At 33.4% G+C, this 20987-nt stretch overlaps 1 protein-coding gene across 3 annotated transcripts in view; it reads left to right on the forward strand.

Moving 5' to 3' along the window:
• The window catches only part of DYNC1I2 (dynein cytoplasmic 1 intermediate chain 2), a 51819-nt gene that overhangs the window by 25213 nt on the left and 5619 nt on the right, over positions 1-20987 (forward strand). For all 3 annotated transcript variants that reach the window (XM_063090730.1, XM_063090740.1, XM_063090721.1), the window contains exons 5-13: positions 39-154; positions 10411-10506; positions 10718-10880; positions 10987-11086; positions 11592-11717; positions 12613-12759; positions 13108-13221; positions 13531-13664; positions 14534-14678. In XM_063090730.1, coding sequence (XP_062946800.1) covers positions 39-154; positions 10411-10506; positions 10718-10880; positions 10987-11086; positions 11592-11717; positions 12613-12759; positions 13108-13221; positions 13531-13664; positions 14534-14678 — 1141 coding nt within the window. The remainder of the gene's footprint in view (positions 1-38; positions 155-10410; positions 10507-10717; positions 10881-10986; positions 11087-11591; positions 11718-12612; positions 12760-13107; positions 13222-13530; positions 13665-14533; positions 14679-20987) is intronic.

A 20987-nucleotide genomic window follows, 5' to 3' on the forward strand; every position in this document is an offset into this window, starting at 1 on the left:
TTTGTTGTATTTTAAACATTTGCATTTATTTAATTTAGACGAGGACCTATTAAACTTGGAATGGCTAAAATTACACAAGTTGACTTTCCTCCTCGAGAGATCGTCACGTATACCAAGGAAACTCAGACTCCAGTTATGGCTCAACCCAAAGAAGGTGAATATCTATACTTAATATGAGTGTCATTAAGCCCCCATGTTAAGTGGATTCTTTTTTTTTTTTTTTTTTAAATTCCTTTTTCTGATTGGTACATTTTCTTAGGGAAACATTATAAAACTAATGCATTACAGTTTCTGTATTTATATATTTTTTTAGAGTTTTTAAACTTTTAGAAGTTAACAGTGTAAGCTACATGTATAGTTCTTAATTTTGTTGACATAAATTTAAGTCTTTCGTTCTTCATTTTGTCAGTGATATGTACTGCTTATAGAAGCAGAATTTTGCTTGAGGATGTTCTATTCCTGTCATTGAACATAACTCTTTCCCAAAAGAGTGTGTTTCACAGTCAACAAAGTCATGTAAATTATTTTCTGTAGTACATACTGTATTCTGATATGCTGTCATTGTTATTCATACTAATGAACAAGTCTAGACATGATTCTTAAACTTCCTCATTTATGATCTAAGGGCTCCACTATGTTGATTACCAAGAGTAATTCAAAAGTTCATGGAAAAGTAGAATTAAAAGATAATGTGAATCTTTCCGTGAATTTTTTGAGGTACCCTCATATAGTAGCTTTTAATCTGTGTGTGATACAGGGAAGTATGCATAGACATTATATTGAGTGTCCTTTGGTTTTTAAATAAACCAGAAAGTTATCATTTTTAAGTTGAGGATTAATTTTTAAAATCTCATTAAATAACTAATGATTCAAGCATTAAAGTAATATGACAGTACTTGTTTTTCCCAAGAAGGCTAATGAATTTATGTCAGTATAAAAGATTTACATGAGATCCCTCCTACAAGTTCACAGTCTCTTATCTGAAACCTATGGGGCTGAATGTGTATTAGAATTCAGAATTTTTCAGATTTTAGAAAAGTAATAAATTATATGTACCACTTCAGCAACATATTGGGCATTAATATTTTGGCAGCAAAAGATATGAACATCCTGAGTGAGATAAATAATAATTACAAATACAGTCATGCACTGCATAATGATGTTTAGGTCAATGATACACTGCATTTAGGATGGTAGTCAGAGCAATAGTCTGGTTTTATATATATAGCTTAGGTGTGTAGTAGGTTTGTGTGAGTACACTCTGTGATCACACAATGACCGAATTGCCTGAAGACACATTTCTCAGAACATATTCCCATTGTTAAGTGACACATGACTGTAGCTTTTCTTCTGGTTGTGCCAAGGTTTACCATCAGATGAGTTATGGATTTTAAAGCTTTTAACAATTTTAGAATTGCGGATAAGGTATTGTGGGCCCATAATAAATTATCCTTTTAATAGTCTGTGCATAAGTAACATTTTTTTTTATTTGGCCAGGAAAATTTATTCCTATTTAATTACAGAAAATCAAGCATAAAAACTTTATTTCTCAAAAGTCTAAATTAATTTATTTTTTAATCTAGTTAAATTACCATGTTTCTTCATTAAGGAGAAACAAAAGTAATATTCATTGCAGAAAGCCCAGACAATATGGGTAAGCAGAAGCGATTAGGGGGTGGGCAATCCTTAAAATCCCTACCTATTACCAAAAAAAATCTCTAAATTTTCATATTTGTATATACCTAAAGATAAAATTAGGATTATAGCTCTTTATAACCTTTTGACTTAATAGTAGATCATCACATACACTTTTAACAGCTCTCCTTCCCCTGCCCTCTAAGGGTGGAAATGAAACAAATACCTTAAACTTTTCCTTTCACTTGTTCCCGAAAGGAGTTGACATTATCATACATACAGTATGCTTTGAAAATTTTGAGGAAATCACAGTAACATTTTTATTCAAGTATTTTTTTACTTGACCATGCAAATGTACATTTCTTTCGATACATTTTTTTTTTATTCTTGCTGCTCCATTGGTTGGTAAGGTAGCTTTTGGCAAAATCCTCGTCCTAACAGAAAAAAAGCCAATGATGGTTAACCTGTTTGAGACATAAGCAACATTAAAAAAGGAAAGAGAGAAAAAAAGGAAAGGTTAAGTTTCAAACTATCAGTATGGAAAATACTTAAATTGCAGGATTCCATAATTTCTAGAAAATATAATTTTATTAAGTGTATATTAATTTGATGAGTATTATAATGTCTACCTTTTTTGAGCTACATTATTAGATATGCTAACTCCAAAAGTGAGCAAAATAGCTAAAATGAGGGCACAGTTAGTGACGCATTTAAAAAATAAATTAGGCATTTTTCTTTTATCTGATAATTTGGAGATTTTATTTTTAGTTATTCCATCATGCTTATGAAATTCATTTCAGATTATTTGAAATGTAAAGCATTCTGAAGCTATTTTGGGTAATGCCTATTATATGCCTATAATTATATTCAGTTTAAGTGAAGACTTATTTTTTAAATACTTTTTTCTAATTATTATAGTAGTATATGATAGAGAATTTAGAAAGTACCAAGGGATGTAAAGCGGAAATGTCTACGATGCCACTGTACATTACTCATTGTTAATATTTTGTTTTCAATGAATATGTTCAGTTTTCTATGAATATATTTTTTCAAAAATACTTATATGTGTGTACATATATATATAAATATACACGTGGTTTTGTATCTTACTTGAAATTTTCGTTTTTAATTGCTTATTTTTGAGATGCCTATAAATTATTAAATGTGAACATATAATTTATTGCCTTTGAACTAATTTGAATGTATAATTGGCATAAGACTGGTATTTTTCAAAAAAATTATTTTTCCTGTTTTCATTTTACAAGTAATTAAAAAAATAAAAAAGATTGTGATTTGTTAGATAAGCTGATGACCCAGAAGCATGCAATAAACTGTGTTCTTTTCAGTTTGAAATTATTCAGAGCAAGGCTTTTAGCATCATTATACCATAGCTTCGTTTCAGCTTCAGCTAAATTTTCTATGAGCATAGGAACTGTTTCTTCTTCATTGCTGTAAAACCTGGCCTGAACAGTGCCTGGCGTGTAGTAAGTAATAAATATTTGGTAAAGGAATTAATTGCTGTTACCTATATGGGATGATTTTGCCTACTTGGGAATGTTTATTTTCATGGTTCTCCCCAAAGCAACTACTGGGAAAATAGGTTATTTTCAGGTATTAATGCTACAATATAATTATTGATGAAATTGGATGAAAAGATATGATTAGTCTCAGTTCTTGGTTTTAGTATGACTATGCCATATTCTTACTCTTAAGTCCAGAAATAAAACCATTATAGATTCTCCTTTATAGGCTTCTTCAGTTCCATGATGACGTACTCTGTAGATCAAACATTCTGTTGTTTTGTGTTCTCTGTACCCCTCAGGATGCTATGAACAAAATTGAACCTGCCAGCATCTTTTAAATATATTATTTTAGCTATTCATTTGTAACAGTTCTCCAAACTTCAGGTTTAAATTGGTGACTGAAAATTATAACAGCAAAGAGTGCCCACTACATATCAGGCATAATGTGAGGCACTTTTATCTCTAATCGTCTCACCAAACCCTGAAAGTTGAGTATTGGTTCTCTTTACATATGAAGAAGCTGAAGCTGAAAGAGGTAGTTCATCAAGGTTCACATAGCTAGTAGCTATGATTCTAAACCAAGTGTGAATGATTCTGAGATGTGCTCTATCGCTCATACTGCCACTAAAGCAGCAACTTTCATGCTTTCATGATAGTAACCTGTAGTATATGGTTTAATATATATTGCAGTCTGGTACAAGCAGGTACAGGCGTATCACTGAAGCAAAAGTTTTATGAGACAATACCTTCCCTTCTCTTATTATATTTTATTTTTTAAAAATATTGACCATGACACACCATATTTATTGGTTTAGACCTGTATTTGTAAAACGCTTCATTAAAGGATAGCATGGTTTGGTTAGCTTATTTATTGGTGTATCAGTGTCAGGATAATATTGTTTTTAGTGATTATCTCAGAGTAATGAATAATCAGCTTCAGTCTTCCACAGTATTAAATAAAAATTTTATCTTCACTGATAGAAGGTAAAAGTGTGACAAGATGTGTAAACTGAGCCTGGTTTTCTAATGGGTATGTCCACATCAGCACTACCTTTTCATTTTTCCTGTGTAGACTAGACTTTGATGTTAATTTTATAAAGGCCCATGCTTAGGCAGTTGCAGTGTAGCAGGTATTTGTTTATTCTACAAGTGTATTGAGTAAATGCTATATATGAAGGCACAAGATTACCTTTCTCTGGTTTTATGTTCCTTTTAGTTATAGGTTGAGGTATATAAGTAAAGGAGAATGAGAAATGTATCCTGACACCATCGGCCCATCCTTAGCCTTTGGAACTATTTATAAGAATGACATAATTTCCTCTTTGTATCATTACAATTATCTTCATGTCTGGGGCTCTTACATTGTTTCTTTTCCCAATTTGTGGAAGGTTTAGAAAGAAAGAGAAAAACCTTGAAATAAAGATTTTATAATGAAAACACTTTGTGTTTAACTGTACTCATTCTTACCCATTGCTTTAATACAGTGGTTCTCAAACTTAGCTTGGTTGGATCTCATTTAAGAATTATGTGACAGATTCCATAACTCACCATGAGGTAAAATTGGTGAAATCACAATTGGAGTGTAACAGACAATAAATTAAACTTGGGTAGGTAGTATAACCAGTGCAGAAGTAATGTGAGTTATCAAATTGAAGGTAAAAATTGGTCTTAGACTTGATTCTTTCTTACATTTTTTTTTAAATGGCCAAATCTATTCTTTTAAAAAGCAGTTTTTATTCTGCCTTATTTTTCTTTTTTCCTGTTCTAGCCATCTTCTTGCTTTCAAATTTACTCTATAAGTTGGTAGTACTGTGTCTGAACTGAGGTGCTTTGCTGTCTTAAAGCACCTACTGTGAATGAAATTGACTAGGACCATGTGACCTTAGTCAATTTCCTTCTCAGCAGGTAAAAAGCTTCTCCTGGCAGGAATGTGGTGCCCAAAGATATACTTCTGGAAAAGTTACTTTCTTCCCTTACCTTTTAAAAGTTTTAATTCTTTTGAAAATAACATTATTTTTTTATCCACCTCTTCAGTGAGGATTTTTTTTTTTTTTTTTTTTTTGCAATTTTTAGAAAGAAGGATTTTTTTCCCACCCACCGGTAAGGGGATCGCAACCCTAGGCAAGGTGTGGTCTGCACCACTCTCAGCCAGTGAGCGCACCGGCCACCCCTATATAGGATCCGAACCTGCGGCCTCGGCGCTACCAGTGCCGCACTCTCCCGAGTTAGCCATGTGGCTGGCCCAGAAAGAAGGATTTTTAAAGGGGGAAGAAATGCTAATGGTTATCTTATCTAATCAGCTTGTTTACATCTGAGGAAACTGAGGCCCAGGAAGATAATTGATGAGCCTAAGTTCACAGTCTGAGAGACCATGAGGGCTGCAACCAGAACCTTGTATTTGATTTCCAATAAAGTGCTGTTTTCCTTATTCTGCTCCACTTTCTTATCTGCACGTGGGTTTGTATTATTGTTGGTACTGGTTTAGTAGCCAGATATTTTTCCTCTGTATCTATTTATAATGTGTAGAAAATTATTTTAAGTAAATAGTTCTTAATCTTTATCACATGATGTTAACATGTGGAATCCATACTTCCCATGTAGACTAAATTTATGGGCCTTCTGGTTAATATTATCCTTATCTAAAATGGATTTTTTAAAAATTCTGGAGTAATTAACCCATTTAATAAGTTAGTTTTAACCCTTGGAGAATCTATGAGAATATAAATATAATGAAAAGTTGAAGCATTTGTTCTTAATCTTGATTGAAAGCTTTTAATTGGCACATCTGAAACTGTGGCCTCAGAAAAAATGTAATATTTGATAAGATCACAGATAATAGGGTTTATGTAAATAATGCCAATACTGGCAAAATAAAATGCAAATTTTATATAAAAAAGACTATGTAGAGAGACAAATTCAATGTTAATAAAATAAATGGTATAATTAAACTATTAAATTATTTCTTATATTTCCTCCCAATTAGCATTATATCTGTATTCAAAATACTTCCTGATTAAACAGTCAGCTATATATTTTTCCCTTGCTGAAGATCCAAATTATTAAAGAAATCCAGGTGAACGTGCATCTTATTCTAGATGTTTTAAAAAAGAAAAATAATGTATTCTATTGATATATTCATGAAGCTTTGTCCCAATGGAGAGTCTCTTAAATATGATTTTAAAGAGTAAGGTATAAGAAGATGAAACTATGGACAAATGGATTGAAATGAAATGATTCAAAATGACATTGAGCCAGAAAAGAAAGGATGATTTTGAAAATATTAAAGGAAAACCATTTCTATCTAATCTGTATTTTTAAACTAATGATTGTAGTATTTCCCTCTAATATTTTCATATATGTTTGTGAAGTCATACTTAAGTTGAATTTTTGTAAGTCAAATCACATTTTTATATGCAATAAATTTACCAGTTTTTAGAACTCAGTGGCAGTTTCCTGTGTACCATGAATATAATCAGACAACTTATAAGTTAGGAACTTCATAGGATATTAAATTATCTTAGGGTGCACCAGTAAAATAAAACTACATAATAGACAACAAATGTATTTCCTAAACTTCAGTGCAGTAATGATGAGATTTGTTTTTCACTTCATATTGAGAATTAGTCATGTGACAGATTCATAAGTAGCAATGTTTGTTTAGTAATGATTTTCTAAGATATTGCCTTTTAAATGTGTTGTAATATTTTTAAATAATTCAGAATATACTTTGTAGCTTATTCTTAGCTTAAATGTATCTTAAGTGTAATATGACATACAGATGAGAAAACTTGCTCTGAAGATTCCTTCCTTCAGTTTAACAAAAGGCACCCATTTCACAGATGATTTAACTTTTATTAATGTACTCCGTTGTAACAGATTATTCCGACAACTGGAATTTCATTCTTTAGTGTTACTCCCAGGTACAGCTTAATTTACAAAGCAGCTTTTCTTTCCATCTCACCAAAATACATCACAATTTTTATGTTAACTCAAAGTAAAAATTCAATGGTTCGTTAAACCTAGTTTTAGCATTCATTGACAAGATATTTGTCATTTTAAAAGTAACTGCTACTTTTTTATGCACTCTTTACTGCTCAGTTTATAACCTTAGATTCCCTGTCAGAGAAAGCATGGAGTTAACCACTTAGCATATTGTGATGAATATTCATCAATAAATTGATGTGACATGGCAGTCCCATTTTTCAGTCTTCCTGCTCTGTTACAGTCTTTTCCAGTTTTAAATATATTGTGGCTTATCAGGTAATAGCAACTAGCTTAGAAATTCTTTAGAACTGTAGTACTGTATTTTTGGTTTAGTTTATAATTAGAGTAGTGTATTTGTTTCAGAGAAACATTCTTTAATCTGATGTTATTGATGTCAGGCTTTTTGCCAAATATTTGGTATATGTAGATAATTATTTAAGATCAGCTTTATAACTAAAATAATACATTTTGTAGTTTTTAAGAACAGCAGCATATCATTTGTTTATGTTCCTTGAAATTTATTTAGCTTAATCACTTTTATGAAGCTTGAGTTTAAGCACCAATTATACTTTTAAAATCTGCTTCATAATCCATGTAGAAAGTGAGGTATGTACATTTGTTCTAAAATAAAATCCCAAGATCATGTTTTTAAGTAGTTGATACTTACCATTCAGCTACAAAGAGGCATGGCAAATGTTATGTAGTACACCGATATGGATCACTGTCTAACATACTTCATCTACATTTTAAATTTTAAAAGGAAAAGAGTATCTATAAACAAGATCTTTTCTGTTAAATGTGTAGATTATGAGGTCACTTAGCACTAAAGCACTGACCATATGCATTATGACAGGAATTTGACACCTGTCATTGGAAATGGTACTTAGAAGCCATATAATGCGACAAAGTTGAGGGAGGAGGGTAAGATGTGGGTAGGAGGCTGTAATTTGTAATCCACAGTGCTCAAAAATGACCTGTCCATGTTGACTCAAAATCCCTATTTTTGATTTTAGGATTTACATTGAACCCTACTAGTAAACAAAATTGATTAGGGTAACTAATGGTATTAGTAGAAAATGAAATACATATGCATACATTCTCATACTGAATTTTTAATTGAAGTAAATGTCCTATTATTCTAAAAGTCAACTTTTAAGTTAAATGTAATTAAATTATTGTATTATATTATACCTGCAGGTGACTTTGTGGTAGAATTTCATACTAATGTTTGAGCAGTATAGAATTGCCACCAGTTATACTGTTTTCAGATTAATAATCCGTTGTATATGAGAATTCATCTAAAAAGGAGTAGTGTCTTTCTGTTACTCTATGTGATTATTTTGCCCAAAAAAGCTTTCATTTTTTTAAGTAGCACAAAAGCTGTAATTGGCATGCTTTGTAAGGAAGTGTCAATGTGCAAGAGAGTGGCGATCACTAAGAATTCTTTTACGTGTTCTTTCCCCTTTGCACCACCGCCTCCTCAGCAGGGTCACTGAGATCACTAGTTTTTCTTGAAATGGCCATTTTCCCTGGCAGGTGCATTATACCCTGTATTTTCAGATTGTTTTTCCATTCTGAATGTTTGGCAGGTTGATTGCTCTGGCTGCATTGACAGAGAAAGGGCTGACAAATGCGGTTGGGCTGGCTGAAAAGACAGTGATTACTGTTTTCCTTTGTGGCTGATTGAGGCCCTTGAAAGGAAAAATTTTAACCTTCACCATTTGGTTCAAAAGTATGAGCATATATTGAAATCATTCGTGCCATTTATCCTAGTTCTGTAAACTTGTCAGAACGTAAAAATCGCTCAATTTCAAGTAATGTAGGAGTGGCATACGTCATTATCATTTTGATTAAGTTGGAGGTTGTATCATTGTGTGCATTATACAGTGTCATTTAAAGCTTTCGTTCCACAGGTACAGTTATATTTTATTGCTTATACTGTAGAGTTAGAAAGATTTTCATAGCTTTCTAATCCCAACACTACGTGTGTGGTTTGGCAGCTGGTGTGGCCTACAAGCTGCATTTTGTTTGCAGGGTAAAGGCTTGTCTGTAGGTCTCCTGGAGTGCGGGTAATTGCACAGGCTTGCCATTGGGGAGAGACACAGGATTGGAAGCAGTCAAGCGGAAGAATGTTATGCCATCCCATTGCCACCTTGTAGCAGAAAGACACAATCCCAGCAGTGCCATCTGGTTGTTGCTATCTAGTCAGCTGGCCTGACTGCTAGGACCATGACTTGGCAGCTGCTTCCCACCCTTGACCATTCTTTTGTGTACATCATATGTATGTGTGTTTTGGATAATTTTGAACATGGGTCAGAGAAATGACTATAACAAGTGAAGTCTCCTTGTTGAATAGGCTCTCATTACTTGATGAAATGCACTCTGCTGCAGACGCCTGCTGCCATTTCCTTATAGACAAATAACACATGTTTAGGCAATAAAAATAAGCATTTTCTTCATAAAAATCCATTTCAGTATGTAGTAAAAGAGAAGATAGGCAGTGTTGTATGTTCCATAACATTTTTTAAAAAATTATTTGTTATTTGCCAGTTCGGGGATGTAAGAGATCTAATAATTTTTTTAAAAGTCTTATAAACATTGTATATTGTTGCAATATATAGTTTTATTCAAATTAAGAAAACATTATTTTAAGTGCTTATTGCCACATCATATAACAGATAATGAGGCTTGCATTTAAAATGACAGAATAGAAAATGTGGTCGCATAGCTATTATCTTTAAAATCTGCCTCTCAAATAGCAACCTGAAAGCTAATGTAAGTCCTCTTTACGCCATATGAAGACCCATTAGACACTGATGGTTTCAGATCACAAGCAAGCAGCCAGCTCTGTAGGCTATTTTAGACATTTGATTTTCTTCATTCTACAGCATTAATGTGTCAGCATGCTGTATAAAACTATGCAGGAGTTGCACGTTGTTCTGTCTGGAGTGATTGCTTACAAGCTTGGAGAGACTTCACTGAGGAATTCATCCTAGTTGCTTATATATCTTATTTCAGTTTATGTAACTACAGAATTTATTATGACTATTGATGAGGTACCACATCAGTATGTATAACAACCAAAAGATTCCACTTAATTCTTTAAGATTCTGTTGATAAAAGTCATATTATTTGTATTTGTTCTGTATTATCAGTGGTTTACTTTTGCTTTTATCTACAGAGCTGTGATATATTCTGAAATATTACCTCAAAAGTGATCAGCTATTTTCATAAAAATCATTTTTCTTTTGTCGTTCTGTTTTTTTAGATGAAGAGGAAGAAGATGATGTAGTGACTCCTAAACCATCTATTGAACCTGAAGAAGAGAAAACTTTAAAGAAAGATGAAGAAAATGATAGTAAAGGTATCTTAAAGAGTTTAACTTTAAAAATTGTTGTTGACTCCTGTTAAGATTTCTTTTATTATTTACGTATTAAAATAGAATAAAATACTCTAAATCAAAGAGGTGAAGCTGGTTGAAAAAGAATGCGTGACGTTCATTGATCCAAACTGACAGTGAGTTGACATGATTTGACTGACATAAATCAGACTTCAAAAAAACATTTGTTTTCTAGCTCCCCCTCATGAGCTGACCGAAGAAGAAAAGCAACAAATCTTGCACTCTGAGGAATTTTTGAGTTTCTTTGACCATTCTACAAGAATTGTAGAAAGAGCTCTTTCTGAACAGATTAACATCTTCTTTGACTACAGTGGGAGAGATTTGGAAGACAAAGAAGGGTAATGTTTAATTGCTAAGATTATAGCTTCAGCAATGTTAAATTAAGAATAAGAGTGATATAAGTTATAACACCATCTTTTTTTGGGGTTTGATCTTTTTCTGTAGAGAGATTCAAGCAGGTGCTAAACTATCATTAAATCGGCAATTTTTTGATGAACGTTGGTCAAAGCATCGGGTTGTTAGTTGTTTGGATTGGTCATCTCAGGTAAAATATAACAAAATTGGTTGCTATAAACTCATTTTTGAATTTTAATTAGCAAGTAGTTTTAATTATGGGAACATTGTATAATTAAATCAGTATGTAACATTTAAAATAATAATGGATGATGGTTCTAATATTACCATATTCATTTTGTTTTAGGTAGTTTAGAAGAAAGGATTAGAAATATTATTTATATTTAAAATTTAGGATTTCATTTATGCCACAGCCCAGTTTTACTAATTTCAGTTGCTCACCAAATCCCTTGTATAAAACTAAAACATATATTTTAATTAAATGTTTTAATGTTAAAATATTTTAAATAATTAACTATACTAATTTAAAATTATACTACTGTCCCAATGAGCATAACTCTAGAGATATCTTTCTTGGTGATGTGTTAGATATTTACATTTTCAGAATAATTTGATAAAGATGATCAAATTACTAGGACCATAAAATAATTCTTATTATGCATAGCATTTCTTTTCTACTTGATCCTTGCATGCAGTATCCAGAGTTACTTGTGGCTTCCTATAATAACAATGAAGATGCTCCCCATGAGCCTGATGGTGTGGCCCTTGTGTGGAATATGAAATATAAAAAAACTACCCCAGAGTATGTGTTTCACTGCCAGGTGAGATGGTCTTTTAACACTCTTCCCCAAGTTTAAGAATTCATTAATGAATTTAGACAAATGCCTTTTTTCTTTTCTTGTCAACATAATGATTTCATTGGATTGGCATTTACTAAATCACCCCAAATTTGCAAACAGATGTTAACGAAAACTGAAGACTTCTCAGTTCTACATGATCTGCCTTTGTAGCTTTTCTGACATCTTTTATAATGTTTAATCACACCTAAAAGTACTTTGCAGTTGTGATTTTCTGTTATTGTGATTGTGTAAAAGGAATCTTTTATAAAATGTCTTTTCTGTAGGGAGTTTCTCAGGAACTTATTTGCTGAATATGCAATTAGACGGTTGGTCCACTGAATTACTTATACATGGCCTGAGGAGTTGGAACTAGATAGTTTAAAGTAGAAACATATGGTTGAAGTAGGAAACTGATACAGATTTTTTAAGTGGATTTAATAGAAGGTTAGACTTTGCAAGCCTTTTCTGGTTGCATATGTTAAAATCTTTTAATAATGTCATAATCCTGTATAAACACTTTCCTGAATCAAAACTAGCATATGCTGTACTGTCAGATTACTGTCAGAGGCCAATGCAGGTCAAGTTATCTTTTTAATAATGTAATCAAATGGAATAATTTTTTGCTTTCTTTGATAAATTGTTTAAACATATTTATGTAAACAATCATTACATGACTTTTAAGCAAAAAATATTCTAAAGATATATTTTTATGTTTCTGACACAAAATGAAAAATTTTAATGAATTTATTTATTTGTTTTTGTAATCTTTAATACCTTACAATAAATAGGAAAATGTTTTGGATAGTAGGTTTATTTTTATAACTTGTCAGGCTTCTTCCATTTGAATCTCAAGTATAAAACTCTTACTTACTTGCAGTCAGCTGTGATGTCTGCTACATTTGCAAAATTTCATCCAAATCTTGTTGTTGGTGGTACGTATTCAGGCCAAATTGTGCTTTGGGATAACCGTAGCAATAAAAGAACTCCAGTGCAGAGAACTCCACTGTCAGCTGCTGCACACACAGTAAGTAAATTAGGTTATTTTCATTAGATTTCTGTGCTCCTTCACCATTAACTACTTAGTAGTGTCCGTCAGAGTAGTCTCAGAAGGTGCTTCCTTTGATGTATGAATTATCATTTAGCGAGCAAGAACGAAGGCCTTTTTCTGTATTTTTGGAGATTTGTTTTATCAGAAACTCATCTCTTCTGAGACAACCTTTGCTAATTAAGAGAATAGCAACAAACTTCACATCAAAAATACTCTCAAGTTATGAGACTTTTCGAGATGACACAGAAGACCTGTGATTAGACTAAAAATTTCATTTTGTTTTCTGGTAAAATAATCCCTGAAAACTTTCTTTAATGTCTGCAGCACCCTGTCTATTGTGTAAATGTTGTTGGAACACAAAATGCTCACAATCTGATTAGCATCTCTACTGATGGAAAAATTTGTTCATGGAGTCTGGACATGCTTTCCCATCCACAGGTAGGTAAAACTTGAAAAACTCTGGAATTCTGAGACAAATGTTATTTTTTTTAAGTGTGTATATACCCCAGCTAATGTTTTTTGTAAATTGTTTTGTAATAGTGTTATAACAGTTTATAAACCTAAACATTTGTTAAATATAATTTATGTATATGTTTTATTTTCAAACCTGCTTCATTCAATTATAGTAGATTTATAAAGTGATATAATACAAAAATTATGTACAAACCAATTAAAACCAGAAGTTTTTCTATAAAAACTTGAAATTGCAAGTTTACAAAAAGATGTCCTCAATTTTTTTTTATGTAGGATAGCATGGAGTTGGTTCATAAACAGTCAAAGGCGGTAGCTGTAACATCTATGTCCTTCCCTGTTGGAGATGTCAACAACTTTGTTGTTGGGAGTGAAGAAGGTTCTGTGTACACAGCATGCCGCCATGGCAGGTAAATTTAAACTAGAATTTACAGTTATTTAAAATTCTCCCTTGAATAATCTCATTGAAACAACTTGCCCCTTAAGTAGAAATCTGTCCTCGAGCCACTCATTATTTGTGGCAGATTATTTAAGTACAGGCATATAAAATTAAAACTTAGATAATTTTTTTTTAAAAAAGATTATTTTGGATTCATGATGTGTTCTGGATTTGTGGGTTGTGGTGTATTGTGGTTTTATGTGTGTGTACATGCTCACCGAAGTTAGTGGTAAGGAGCAACATTCAGCAATTATAAATACAGTATGTACACACACATACTGACGTTTAAATTTGTAAATAAAATTTTCAGCTTTTTTCCCATGTTGATTTATTTGGTCTTTGAGATTTAGTTCAGTCCTCCTGCTAATTGTACAGTAATATCACATACACATTTTAAATTGACTAGTATTTCTCCTGCTGTTCAATCTATTTTGAAATTGTCCAGCTGTACCTTATCAATTGCTTCCTTAGACAAATTGAATGTCTGGATCTCATCTCAAATACAGATTACTTTCGCTTCTAAGCTTTTGATTTAATTTAGCCAAGATGTCTCTCTTATATGTGGCATCCTATTTTTCTCTATTCCACACCTCCGAAATTGGACTTTTGAATTCTGTTGTCAATAGCATAATGTTTACGGTTCCAGAATGTACTTTTTTGCTTTAGTATTTTTATCATATCTGGATGGAATAACACTCAACAGAAGTTATTCTGATGTGTTATGAGCACAGAGTTTGTTGAAATTAAGTCAAGGTCTGATATATAAATCCATAATAAAACATGTTTATAAGTGGACTACTTATAAGAGATTCCCCTAACATTTTTACTCTTATGAAATAGCAAAGCTGGAATCAGTGAGATGTTTGAGGGGCATCAAGGACCAATCACTGGCATCCATTGTCATGCAGCTGTTGGAGCAGTAGACTTCTCACATCTTTTTGTCACTTCATCATTTGACTGGACAGTAAAACTTTGGACAACTAAGGTATCTAAAATATAGATGTCTGCACATTTGCTCAGATTTCTGACACAAGGTGGTGCTCTAATACTATATAGGAAAGATGAAAAGCTTTTATATAGTTAGAATTGTTTTCTAATAGATCACACCTGATAGGAAGTTACACAGAGCATGAGTAAGCTGCTAGATGTTGTGGTTTTCATAAAAGTATGCTGACAAATGTGGTAAACTCACACATAATCAAAGACCAGTCTTCCTATTACTTCAGACTTTTCAAGCACAGAGCTGTTTACCCTGAACTGAACTGGGTAAAGCCTCATAGCATCTTGCATAGCATCTCATGTAGTTGTCATTCAGCCCAGCATAAAAGCCACGCTCTTTGGAAAGTTTTTAAGGCTTATTCAGAACTACAGTGGCCCACAGAGCTGATGGAAAATGGAGAAAAGACAGATAGAAACTGAGTTACAATAAGTTCTATAAAATAAAGCTATATATAGTAAACTTGAATTATTAAGAAAGCATTGTGTAAAGGCATGGATGCATGTATTTTTTGCTATTCCATGATAAATAATTTAAATAGTTTTGATTTTAGTAAACTTCAGTTATTTGAAAAACACATTGATGTGATAAAGTGCTTCCTGATCCTTCAGTAATCCAGATAAATATGACATTGCCCTGCCCTGTTGAAAGTCTCAAGACAAACCCAAGTAGGGAATATTACCTCCTGGGATAGACTGCAGTTTCATTTGACCCCATTTCATAATTAAAGCACCTTAACTTTCCTGTCTAAGAAACCATTGCTGAGTCCAAGGTAATGAAGATTTACTTCTGTGCTTTCTTCTAAGAGTTTTATAGTGTTAGTTCTTCCATTTATATACATACCTTTAATTTCTGTGTATGATGTGAGGAAGGAGGGATCCAACTTTATTCTTTTGCATGCATATATCCAGTTGTCCCAGCACCATTTCTTGAAGACTGTTCTTTCCCCACTGTCTTGACACCTCAATAACTTTTTATGAGATTTGACTGAGGTCCTTTTCTGTTGCTTATTGTCTGCTAGTGTAATGAGTTTTTCTATACTTTTAGGAAGGAGGGAATGGGCAAGGATAGTTTTCCTAGTTTCATAGTCTAGGTTGAAGCTCTCTCTTCTGTGGTTTCTGCAAAGTAGAGATATAGATAGATCAGTCTCTTTCTGGGATGGGCCTTTTCTGTTTTTCTCCACCACTTTTTTTTTTTTTTAAGGCGGGGACAAAATTAATTTTTTCTTTTTTTTTTTTTTGTTATGAATATTCATGAGATACAAAGCTAATTGTCACCCCTTGTGCCCATGATGTGAGGGCCAGATTCATACTGGGGGCATACCCATTACCAGAATTACTTTTTTACCCCATGTCCCCCACCCAGATATCTCCCAACCTCCCACCCCCTCTTCCCTCCCACTCCACTTTGTAGCCCTAGGAATGTTCCCTCCCTCTGTACGACCAATGCACTACTGTGGTCTTTCTTTCCTTCCATTCCTTTCTCTCTTAGCTCCCACATGTGAGTGAGCACATGCAGTATTTATCCCTCTGTGCTTTGCTTATTTCACTCAACATAAGTTTCTCCAGGTTCATCCTTGTTGTTGGAAATGGGAGTATTTCATTCTTTTTTATGGCAGAGTAGTATTCTGTGGTGTATATATACCACAGTTTCCATATCCAATCATCCATCGATGGACATTTATGTTGGTTTCATATCTTGGCTATTGTAGACAGAGCTGCTATGAACATAGGAGTGCAGGTATCCCTTCGACATGATGATTTCCATTTCTCTGAGTATACGCCCAGAAGAGGGATTGCTGGATCGTATGGAAGATCTATCTTTAGTTATTTGAGAAACCTCCATACTGTTTTTCATAGTGGTTGTACTAATTTACAGTCCCACCAACAGTGGGAGTGTTCCCTTCTCTCCATACCCTTGCCAGCATTTGTTATTCCCCATCTTTTTGATTATAGCCAGTCTCACTGGGGTGAGGTGATATCTCAGCGTAGTTTTAATTTGCATTTCCCTGATGACTAGTGCTGTTGAGCATTTTTTCGTGTATCTGTTGGCCATTTGTATGTCTTCCTTTGAAAAATGTCTGTTCAGCTTCTTTGCCCATTTTTTAATTGGGTTATTTGTTTTTCTACTGTGTAGCTGCTTGAGTTCTATGTGTATTCTGGATGTTAATTCCTAGTTGGATGCATAGTTAGCAAAAATTTTCTCCCACTCTGTAGGTTGTTGTTTCACTCTGTTGATTGTTTCCTTTACTGTGCAGAAACTTTTCAGTTTGATATAGTCCCATTTGTTTATTTTTTTCTTTTGCTGCTTGTGCTTTCGGGCTCATGTTTAAAAAGCCTGTGCCCAGACCTAATTGCTGAAGTGTTTCACATATATTTTCCCTTAGTAATTTTACAGTTTCAGGTCATATACTTAAGTCTTTAATCCGTTTTGAGTTGATTTTAGTGTATGGTGAGAGATGCATATCTAGTTTTATTCTTCTGCATATGGATATCCAGTTTTCCCAGTACCACTTGTTGAAGAGGCAGTCTTTTTCCCAAGGTAAATTTTTGTTGCCTTTGTCCAATATCAGATGGCTATAAGCCCGAGGGGTGATTTCTGGGTTCACAGTTCTACTCCACTGGTCTGAATGTCTATTTTTATACCAGTACCATGCTGTTTTGGTTAAATACCTTTGTAGTATAATTTGAAGTGAGGTAGTGTTATGCCTCCAGTTTTATTTTTTTTTTGCTCAGAATTGCTTTGGCTAATTGGGGTCTTTTGTTTTTCCATATGAAAGATAAGATTGTTTTTTCCATTTCTGTGAAGAATGTCATTGGTATTTTGATGGGGATTGAATCTGTAGCTTGCTTTGGGTAGTATATACATTTTCACCATGTTAATTCTTCCAATCCAAGAGCATGACATATCTTTCCATCTTTTTGTGTCTTCTTTAATTTCTTTCAAAAGTGGTTTGTAGTTCTTATTGTAGAGGTCTTTCACCTCCTTGGTTAAAGTGAACCCTAGGTATCTTATTTTTTTGTGACAATTGTAAGTGAGCTTAATTTATTTCTCTTTCTCTTAATTCGTTACTTGAGTATATAAATGCTACTGATTTGGGGGCATTTATTTTTTATCCTGCAACATTACTGAAGTTATTAACTATCTCTAGGAGTTTTTTGATAGAGTCTTTAGGTTTTTCTATATATAGTATCATGTCATCTGCAAATAGAGAAAGTTTGACTTCATCTTTTCCAATCTGGATTCCCTTTGTTTCTTTCTTTTGCCTGATTGCTCTGGCTAGTACCTCTAGTACTATGTTAAATAGAAGTGCCGAGAGTGGGCATCCTTGTCTTATTCCTGTTTTTAAGGGAAAGGCCTTCAGCTTTTCCCCATTCAGAATGATAGTTGTGGTGCGCTTGTCATAAATGGCTTTTATTGTGTTGAGATGTTTTCCTTCTATACCTAATTTGTTGAGAGTCTTTATCATGAAGGGATGTTGAATTTTGTCAAATGCTTTTTCAACATCTATTGAGATAATCATATGGTCTTTGTCCTTGAGTTTGTTAATGTGATGTATCACATTTATTGACTTTCGTATGTTGAACCATCCTTGCATCCCTGGGATGAATCCCACTTGATCATAGTGTATAATGTTTTTAATATGTTGCTGTATTCTGATAGCTAATATTTTGTTAAGGATTTTAACATCTAGGTTCATCAAGGTTAGTTATTGGCCTATAATTTTCTTTTTTTATTGTGTCTTTATCTGGTTTTGATATCAGAGTTATGTTGGCCTCATAGAATGAGTTTGGGAGAGTAGTGTGTGTTTCAATTGTTTGGAGTAGTTTGAGGAGAATTGGTATTAACTCCTCTTTAACAGTTTGGTAGAATTCAGCTGTAAAACCATCTGGACCAGGACTTTTCTTTGTTGGAAGATTGCTAATTACTGCTTCAATCTCCATGCTTGTTCATGTTTTCTATCTCTTCTGGTTCATGGTCTGTTCATGTTTTCTATCTCTTCTTGGTTCAGTGTTGGTAGTTTGTGTGTATCTAGAAACTTATCCATATCTTCCAGATTTTTGTATTTGTTGTCATACAGTTGTTTGTAATAGTCTCTAATGATTCTTTGTATTTCTGTGGTGTCAATTATAATGTCTCCCTTTTCATTTCTGATTTTTGTTCTTTGGGTCTTCTCTCTTCTTTTTTTTTTGTTAACCTACCTAATGGTTTGTCTATTTTATTTATCTTCTCAAAAAACCAACTTATTGTTTTGTTGATCTTTTCTGTTGTTTTTTGGGTCTCTATTTCATTTAGTCCTGCTCTGATCTTAATTATTTCTTTCTATCTACTACCTTTAGGTTTGGATTGTTGTTGTTTTCAAGTTCTTCAAGGTGTAGTGTTAGGTCGTTTACTTGAAGTCTTTCCATTCTTTTGATATAAGCATTTATTGCAATAAATTTGTCTCTTAATACTGCTTTTGCAATATCCCACAAGTTTTGGTATGATGTATCTTTATTTTCACTAGTTTCTAGAAATTTTTTGATTTCCTGTTTAATTTCTTCTTGGACCCGTGGGTCATTCAGGAGCCTATTATTTAGTTTCCATGTATTTGTATAGCTTCCAGAGTTTTGCTTATTGTTTATTTCCAGTTTTAGTCCATTATGGTCTGAAAAGATAGTTGGAATGATTTCAGTTTTTTTAAAGTTGCTGACACTACATTTGTGACCTAATATGTCATCTGTCCTGGGAAATGTCCCATGAGCTGATGAGAAGAAAGTGTATTCTTTAGTTGTCGGGTGAAATTTTCTGTATATATCTGCCAAGTCCGGTTGGTCTAGGATGTGGATTAAATCCTGTGTATCTTTATTGACTTGTTGCCTGGAAGATCTGTCTCATACTGAGAGAGGGGTGTTCAGATCACCCACTATTAGTGTATTAGGCCCTATTTCTTTCTTTAGGTCTAAGAGTGTTTGCTTTACATATCTTGGTGCTCCTGTATTGGGTGCATACATGTTTATGACTGTTATGTCTTCTAGCTGGATAGATTCCTTTAACATTATATAGTGGCCTTCTTTGTCTTTTTTTATGTTTTTTGGTTTAAAGTCTATTTTGTCTGAATATAAGAATAGCTATTACTGCTCGTTTTTGGTTTCCATTTGCATGGTATATCTTTTTCCATCCCTTCACTTTTAGCTTATGTGTGTCTCTACAGGTGAGGTGGGTCTCTTGAAGACAGCATATACTTCGGTCTAGCTTTTTAATCCAGTCAATCAGTCTGTGTCTTTTGAATGGGGAGTTTAGTCCATTCACATTTAGGGTAGTTATTGACAAGTGTTGCTTAATTCCTGTCATTTAATTGCTTCTTGTTTAGATGGTTTAAATATCTTTTGATCATTATTTCTCCTTTTATTTCTCTTCTTCAATGTTAGTTGGGAATTTAAGGTGGGATAATTTAGCTTCTTTTTCTTTCTTGCCGGCATTTTTTTTTTTAACAGTGGGCTCTTCTCTTTCTTGTGTATTTGTGATAGTGGTCACCATTATTCAGATTCCAGATGCAGGACTCCATTGAGGATTTCTTGCAGGCTGGTGGTGAACTCCCACAACTTTTGTTTGTCTGGAAAATACACTATTTCTCCCTCATTTCTGAAGGAAAGCCTTGCTGGGTAAAGAATTCTTGACTGGCAATGTCTTTCTTTTAGTATTTTGAATATATCATTCCACTTTCTTCTGGCCTGTAGGGTTTTGGTTGAGAAGTCTGCTGTTAGTTTGATGGGGGTTCCCCTATAAATGACCTGACACTTTTGCTGCTTGTAGATTCTCTCTTTGTCATTGAGCTTTGCAAATTTAACTATAATGTATCTTGGGGAGGATCTTTTTGGGTTGAATCTGTTTGGGGACCTTTGAGCTTCCTGGATCTGAAGGTCTGTATCTCACTCTACCACTGGGAAGTTTTCTGTTACTGTTTCCTTGAATAAGTTTTCAATACCTTTTCCTTTCTCCTCCCCTTCAGGAATACCCATGATTTGGATAGAGCACTTGAGGTTGTCTGCTCGCTCTCTCTCAGATTTTCCTCATTATTTTTAATTCTTTTTTCCTTTTTTTTTTTTGTCTGCCTCAGTTATTTCAAAAAGACCATCTTCGAGCTTTGAAATTCTTTCTTCTGCTTGCTCTATCCTGGTGCTCAAGGTCTCAGTTGTGTTTTTTATTTCATTGAGTGAATCTTTCATTTCTAGAAGTTCTGCTACACTCTTTTTTAAGGTATTAATCTCTGTAGATTTCCTCCTTCATATTCTGGATATTTTTTTCTTGTTTCAT

The sequence above is a fragment of the Cynocephalus volans genome, chromosome 1, assembly GCF_027409185.1.
Source record: "Cynocephalus volans isolate mCynVol1 chromosome 1, mCynVol1.pri, whole genome shotgun sequence".
Taxonomy (NCBI): Eukaryota; Metazoa; Chordata; class Mammalia; order Dermoptera; family Cynocephalidae; genus Cynocephalus; species Cynocephalus volans.